This window comes from Dunckerocampus dactyliophorus, chromosome 2, assembly GCF_027744805.1.
Source record: "Dunckerocampus dactyliophorus isolate RoL2022-P2 chromosome 2, RoL_Ddac_1.1, whole genome shotgun sequence".
Classification (NCBI taxonomy): Eukaryota; Metazoa; Chordata; class Actinopteri; order Syngnathiformes; family Syngnathidae; genus Dunckerocampus; species Dunckerocampus dactyliophorus.
In genome coordinates this window covers 8,056,083-8,063,893 of record NC_072820.1, presented here as the reverse complement: position 1 = coordinate 8,063,893, position 7,811 = coordinate 8,056,083, and the positions used below count along the sequence as shown (strand labels likewise).

General features: G+C 41.0%; 1 protein-coding gene across 3 annotated transcripts; it reads right to left on the bottom strand.

The window, feature by feature from the left end:
- Positions 1–9: 9 nt before the first annotated feature.
- cdc7 (cell division cycle 7 homolog (S. cerevisiae)) lies at positions 10–7,611 on the bottom strand. Of its 3 annotated transcripts, XM_054766776.1 has the most exons (13): positions 7,551–7,566; positions 7,386–7,441; positions 7,079–7,160; positions 5,815–5,901; positions 3,724–3,859; positions 3,543–3,636; positions 2,716–2,858; positions 2,341–2,644; positions 2,119–2,223; positions 1,867–2,030; positions 1,698–1,780; positions 727–876; positions 10–637 (listed from the first exon to the last, which is right to left on the bottom strand). In XM_054766776.1, exons 3-13 carry the CDS (start codon positions 7,158–7,160, stop codon positions 243–245), a joined length of 1,743 nt encoding a protein of 580 aa, XP_054622751.1. In that variant the 5' UTR covers positions 7,386–7,441; positions 7,551–7,566; the 3' UTR covers positions 10–242. The 3 variants fall into 3 exon arrangements, with proteins under 3 accessions (XP_054622751.1, XP_054622750.1, XP_054622752.1); XM_054766775.1 differs by having other exon boundaries at positions 7,386–7,611; XM_054766777.1 differs by lacking the exon at positions 7,551–7,566 and having other exon boundaries at positions 7,079–7,212; positions 7,386–7,498.
- Positions 7,612–7,811: the final 200 nt, after the last annotated feature.

The following is a 7,811-nucleotide window of genomic DNA, read 5'->3' as shown; positions in this document are numbered from 1 at the left end:
GATAGGCAGTTTGACATTTGACATCATTTGACTTTTTATTAGGGTGTCTGAGACACACTGGTTAGTGGTTTATTCATAGAAAAGATCACACAATGGTTTGAATAACACTTGCTTATTGAGAGTCTCATACAATAGTAATCGTAGCAGAGATGAACAGGTGGACACCAATATAGCCAATCAAACGGTCCTCATAGCTGCCATTCAAAGAAGTAACTTATGGTTTAAAAGCAGAACTGTGACTTTTACAAGTCTTTGAACAGCGGGTGCTGCAAGGCCTGGGCCGCTGTAATTCTGCTAGTGGGGTTTAGATCTAACAGCTGGTCCAGCAGGTCATAGGCTTCGTCAGGGACCCCGTCCCATCCCCGTTCATCACCAAGCCCTGTAGAGTCCACCCCTGAAGAGGCTTTTTTCCCTGGTGTTTGATCCTGGCGTTTTGGGAGGGGAGAAACAGTCTCACTCACTCCATCCTTGCCTCGTTCCTGAGCGTGCCGTGGTGTTTCCTCTCGAGCTTTAGCATCAAGTGACTGTCTGACTGGTGTGACTTCATCATCTGGTGATGGTCTCCGTCCCCTCAGCGTTTCACAGAGCTCCCTGAGGTCCAGGCGAGGAAGCTGCCGACTGCACAGTACCGCCTTGCCTGGACAGGATGTTACACCCACAATGAAGTTTCAAACAATTTGGCATCCCGACTACTTGGTTTCCAGGGCTAAAGATGTTCATACGCACCAAATGATTTAGCAGCGCGTACGGTCTCTCTGGAGCCTCGTATTGTCATAATCTGAGCGAGAGCGATCAAGTCATCACTGGCTTTGAAGAAAGGGTAGCGTCCACTCAGCAGCGAGAGCAGGACGACTCCCGCTGACCACATGTCGATGGCTGAGTGCAGCATGAGACACATTGGCAAGAGGATTTAAATTTTTAGTTTTTTCCATTAAATGACTTATGAATGCCCACAAGAGTGCATTTTAACCTGCTGATAAAGTCAGGATGTGGGTGGGATACATCTATAGAACAAATGGGTGCAGTACAAACAGGATGCCACTGTCACGCCAAGTTTTTTCCTGCACGGCTCCATCTGCTGGATCTGATGGGTCACTGCCCCACTTGGCCTCAAGCGAACAAAAATAAATTCCTCCTTCTATAACTTCACATTTGCAGCAAACCCTAATGTTAGTTACGTAATATTTTGGTAATACTGCTACGTGACTAAACAGTCGTGATCAATGGGATTTGCACTTGGCTGTGCATTCACACTCAGTTTTGACTTTTTATTTCAAGCGATGGGGATTAATAGTGTCTTTTGCAAGTGACCTGACACCCCAGCGTTAGAGGAAAAAGGACAAAATCTGCCCCAAAGTATGTGAAATGTGAATTTAACAATAAATCTACAACTGAGTATTTAAAAAATGTTGTTTTTTTTTAAATCTGGTAAAACATCTACAATTGGTTGTCCTTGCGCCAAGTCATTTAAAAACACTTTACTAAGTTTCTGGTCATTTTGTAATTTGTTTCAAGCTAATGGAAAGATTGTAATACATTTTACGCTTAATGTTTATTGTGGTTGTCGTTTTCGGTGGTGTAGAACTGCATTACATCACACTGCAAAGTATTTATCTAGGTTGTATTATTTACTGTACAGTTACTGTAACAATATTTACTGTTGCAGTACATTTACAATTCCTATTAAATACACTCACCTGTCCCTTGGTGTGGACACTTGGTGAGAACCTCTGGTGCTCGGAAGCCTGGAGTTCCAGCCCTGGGAGCCACCTGCTGCTTCCTTTTAAGCACAAAAAGAGCAGGTCAAGTCGAGGACTGTCAGAAGCAGAGAAAGCTGCCGCCACAAAAAAACATTCACAGCCTTACCTGGCCAGGCAGACATTGCAGACTCGGTCTGTATGAAAGCAAGTACAGGTGAGAGGCTGGTGGACGGTTCGCTGAGGTTTCTGAGGTCTGACAGTAGCTGGGCCCCCTCTAGCTGAAGTCGACCTTCGATTTGAGAGGTCCCCTGGTTTCACACGTTTCACAAGCTGAATATAAGAGGAAACATTGATTCATTCAATCATTTATTATTGTGGTTTTGAGTGGTGTAGAAGATTCACTTCGCAACAGGCTTACTTCTGATGTATTTGCTTGCTTGGTGATAGATGGAGCTAAAGTGCAGCTGTTCAGGTTCCTCTCGCTAAACACAGGCCTCGGTGCTTTACGTATTCCCATTAAATCCTAAAACAAAACGAACATAACAGGTTAGCTCATTGGAACACTGCAGAAGACAAGACAGGACAAACATGGTGACATGATCCCAAATCACCAAGAAAGTGATCATTTCAGGGCAGACACCTTTGTGTGCCTTGCGCTGCGAGAAGTGGAGGCGCCCGCTGTGGTAGTGATGGAACGTGTTTTTTTAATCAGTGCTTTCCGAACGGCTGAGGAGGTGGTGGGGGAGGAAGAGGAGGAGGGAGGTGAGTGAGCTGTGGATTGGTGTGAGGCTGTGGTGGTAGAAGGAGGTTTAGGTGGGGCTTTATCTTGTCTCTCTGTGGAACTTCCAGCTTTTGGCTGCGACGGCTTCTGTCTCACCACCTTAAGCAGTTCGAGCTGAGTGTCGGCTGTTCCCTGAGCTAGGCCAAAGTCCACCAGCGCAAACCTGCACACACAAATCCAGAAAGTATGTCCATTTATTTGATCTATAGTCAAGTGAAAGTGGCTTCTACTCACGTCTTAGCCTTCCTGTTGTACAGGAAGTTGTTTGGTTTGATGTCTCGGTGAATGATACCAAACTGGTGAATGTGCCTCAGGGCTTTCAGCAGGTGGTAGATGTACAGACGGACCTCTTCAAAGCTTAATGAACTGATGATGTCCTAGTTTAGTGAACACAGAAAGAAGAGGAAAAAAAATCAGTGTTGCTTGTTTTGGAATGACATTCAATCACCAACCAACCACAGCAATTGGTACACAATAGAATGTGATAAGTAAAAGACAATATGTTTTTTATTGATTATAAAACTGTATTATTAAGCCAAGGCGCTTCTAAAACTGTATTTTGCTAATGGAGGTATTTGTTTTCAACATGCTTAACAAGGGGGCCGCACGGAACCCTAGTGGTTAGCATTTTGGCCACACAGTCAGGAGATCAGGAAGCTCTGGGTTCGAATCTCCGTTGAGCACCTCTGTTTGGAGTTTGCATGTTGTCCGATTTCCTCCCACATGTCCAAAAACATGCATGTTAGGTTAATTGGTGACTCTAATTGTCCAGAGTGTGAATGGTTGTTTGTCTATATGTGTCCTGGCGACCAGTTCAGGGTGTATCCAGCTTCTCGCCCAAAGTCAGCTGAGATAGGCTACAGCATACCCACGACCCCAGTGAGGATAAGCGGCATAGAAGATGGATGGATGCTTACGGTACATTGAAGTACATCACAATGTTACACTTGTACAATTCAACATGTCTGAAAAAGAGCTTATATAATCCTACCTCTCTCATGTATATAATAAACAAACCAAAATGTTAACAACACCTTTCAGCTTGTGTGGCTATTTCTTACTACTATTGCTTGATGCTCCATGTAAGGCATGACAATCACTACATGATCCTCCTTCCTGAAGCAGTACTCCACACCCATCACATTCTCCCTGCCCCTGCAACAACAAGCATGACAGTGATGTAGTTTTCAGGTTCAAGCTCATTTTAGGAGAATAAAACAAGAACAATAATAGTTAACAAACCCGACAACAGTCAGACACTGGAGCTCAGCAGCAATGCGAGTCGGGTGGCTGGTTGGGATGAGGTGCTTAAGGGCAAACAGGTCTCTGCTGCCGTCCCGCATCCGAGCCTCACCGAGGTAGACTGAGCTGAAGGTACCTGGTGTGCACACGACCACAGTGGAACCTCGGTTAGTGTGTTTTCGGTTAACGTCGGACGTTTCCGTAAAAAGTTTGCCTCTGTGTACATTTTCCGGTTAGCGTACAATATGGCTTGTGTCTTGTCATGTTATTAACAGGATAGTTTGTATTTTTTGACATGAAGTTGTATGACATCCCCATCAGCATTGTAGTCCAATAGCAGAGACTTACCCCCCACTTGATTTCCTAAGTCCAGTTCTTGTCAGATTTCCATGATGAAGAACGTAGTTCCACTCAGTTGCTGGGGACAATTACGTAAAGACTTTGGCTTCTCAAAACAATACGTGTTCAAAAGATTAATACATTTGCATCACAAGAATGCCTTCTCAAAAAAATTCACAGAAATTCTCAAAAAACTCAAACCTCACAAAATGCTTGGCGTTATATCTGTCTCCCGCCGTATCCCTGCGCATTGTCGCCTGTGCGTTCATGTGTGTACGACAAAGACGCTCGCATCTACTTCCGCGACGGAGTGCCGCGGCCATCTTGTTTACGTATGTGTTCCACAGCGGAAGAAGATGCATTCACACACACATGAACGCACAGACAACAGCGCGCAGGTATATGGCGGGAGACAGATATAACGCAAGCATTTTGTGAGGTTTGAGTTTTTTGAGAAGGCATTTTTGTGATGCAAATTTTGAAAGCATATTGTTTTGAGAAGCCAAAGTCTTTACTTAATTGTCCCCAGCAACTATCTACGTTCTTCATCACAGAAATCTGGCCAGAACTGGACTTAGGAGACCAAGTGGGGGGTAAGTCACTGTTATTGGACTACAAGGCTGATGGGGATGTCATATAACTTCAAGTCAATATATCTGAACTATCCCTTTAAGACACTGTGTGGCTGCAACTGTGTTCTTAATGAACCTTGTTAGCAGCTTGCTAATACATGGCAACCAGAATCGGAAGTCAGCTCCGTCACGCGTCTATGTAATCAGCAGTTGACTCTGGAGTTACTTGCTAAACATTAATCCAAAACACTTTCACATTTATAACTTTACATGAATAAAACAATTGTAAATACATATAACGAATGACGAATGAAAGGGATAAATGAACATTTAAGGTTACTTTTACCTTCATTGAAGACATCAGACAGCGAGATTAACCACATTTGAGTTTTGCCATGATTACTTCTTGAACTCAATAGTGCTTCGCTCCTTCTTTATCAAAATGTTGGCACTTGCAACGTTCTTTTGCTCCACTGTGGGTTATTTTGAAGCCGTGAGCAAAGGAAAAGCGGAGACTTGAGGTGAGAAACTACTGAATTCAAGAAATAACTCATGGCAAAACACAAAGGTGGTGTCTGTGTTGATCTCGCTGCCACAACGCGTCGTGGTAAAGAATTACATCTAACCTTAAATGTTCATTTATTCCTTTCATTCATCATTTATATTGTATGTGTTTATATGCATATTGAATTGTTTCTGCATGTAAAACTATAAAAATGTATATTTTTAAAACATTTTTGGCTTTCTGGAACGGATTAAATGGATTTAAAAGACTTCTTGTGGGAAAAATGAATTCGGTTAGAGTACTTTTCGGTTAGTCGGACCTCCTGGGAAAGAATAATAACACTAACCAAGGTTCCACTGTAGTACTGCATTGATTTGAATATAAGACAATTCCCATTTTTGGAAAAAACCTCTCACATTCCAATGTTAGGTTAATTGGAAAACTCTAAATTGTCCGTAGGTGTGAATATGAGTGTGAATGCTTGTTTGTCTATATCCACACTGTGAGTGGCTGGCGAACAGTCGAGGCTGAACTCCACCTCTCGCCAGCAGTCAGCTGGGATAGGCTCCAGGAGAAAAATGAATGCATGAACCTCTGGACGCCGAATATGAGACATATATTTGACTCAATAAGGTAACTGTAAGCATTCATTCAAAAATATTATCAATCGTATACCTTCGCCAATTTTGTCTATGATGCGAAAAGTCTTGGCAAGTCGAGGAAGAGCTTTGTAGAGAGATTCAATGTCCGACTCTACATCCCCTGGAGGAAAACAGGAAGCATGTTATGGCAGATGTTCACGGTTTAACAACTCTAAATGATAAAACACAGTAACACATGAAGGATGTAAATGTGCAAAACAACTTACTGTACATCCGGCGTGTCCAAAGTGGGGCTGTTTTTTTTTTTTTATTGGCCCACGGCACATTGTAAACATTTAATTTAACAAGATTGTTTTAATGTTATGAGAATAACATTAGGGGATAAAGGGGATATTAGGGGAATAAGGGGAATACGACTTTATTAGGGGAATAAAGTCGTATACATCGAGAAAAAACGTTGCAACTTTACGAGAATAAGCTCATAAATATTATGAGGAAAATAATGTAATTTTAGTAGCATAGAGTTGAAATCTTAAAATAAATACATGTTTTTTGAAGTTGTAATACTATGAGAAACAAAACAAAATAAAGGTGTAATTTTTTTGAAAATTAGGTTGAGGAAAAAGTTTGAATATTATGGGACGAAGGCAACAGCAACAATGAAAAAAAACCTGCTGTAATTTTTATGAGAATAGAGTAAAAATATTAAGAAAAAAAAGTTGCATTCTAACAAGAAAAAATGTTACAAGAATAAACTCGTAATATTATGAGGAAAAATAATGTCAGTTTCTTATCATAGAGTTGAAATATTAAAGAAAAAATGTTATTTTTTTTTAAGTCAATATTTTGAGAAACAAACCAAACAAAATTTTAGTATTTGGAAAATTAGGTTGGGGAAAAAGTTATATTATGATGGGAATAAAGTCAAAATTTACAAAGGTTATTTAAGAGGAAAGTTGAAATAATTGGAAGATAAAAATGGAAAAAAATAGGGAAAAGGACCTAAGTTCATACTAATAATACTTTTGTTCACCTACGTATATCACAAAACGGAAATGTAGTTTATTCTTGAAAAATACATAACTGCCGAGCACAACTACGTGTTGGTATACAAAATATCAAAGTGGCCCTTAGATTCTTTTTCACTAGGTGGCCCCCTGTGGAAAAAGCTTAGACACCCCTGCCTTACATGTTCATGTCAACACTAGTGTGCCTTTTCACTTGTCTGCTAGAGTTAATCAAGGTACTGTACAGTCAATAACACGGAAATGATTTCCGGGTCAACTCATAAGCTAGTCCTTCATTCTCCCTGATGGTTAAATCACATTCCAACTCACTTGAGAGTTTTCTTTTCTTGTTTGCAGATTTGATACATCCGTCTACCCGGAGGGTTTCGGTGCAGAGGACGGAAGAATCCATCTTGATCAGAGAAAAACACGCCAAATGAGTTGACAAGGACACACGGACTGCTCTGTAAGCAGTGTGGAAACATAATCATGTCGGCTGAAGATCAAGTGGCTCAAACGGCAAATTAAAATAGGTTAAAAGGTTTCATTTTATCTCAAACTCTACATTGAATGTATGCTAGCGTTACTCCTAGCAGGAGATCTAAACAGCTTAGACAAAAAACAAAAAGAAACTCACCGTGTTTGTTTGACGTCGACTACGGCTGTCTCAAAAGTACACCTATATTATAAACTCTGTAAAGTTCCGAGATGATGTTCAGTGGGAGAAACGATGGTTAGTAAACACTTGACAGGCAAAACCCGACTGAAAGTATACAGAAGAGTAGTTCACTTGTCGACTTACGCTTCTCCGCCAACAAACTACGCGCTAAAAATGACGTTACCAAAATCTCGCGATAGGTAAGCAATACCGCGAGAACAGTACACAACCGTGTATGCATAGTCTCAATTGTATTGTGAGAATGTAGTTTGTTTGATTAACACCTTTCTGACTCTCAATTAAAACTGAGCTTCCTTAACTTTGTAAAAGCTAAATAACTGATGCACCCCCTATACTGTAAGAAAAAATTGAATCATTTAATTAAAAAAAAAACACTGTCTTATC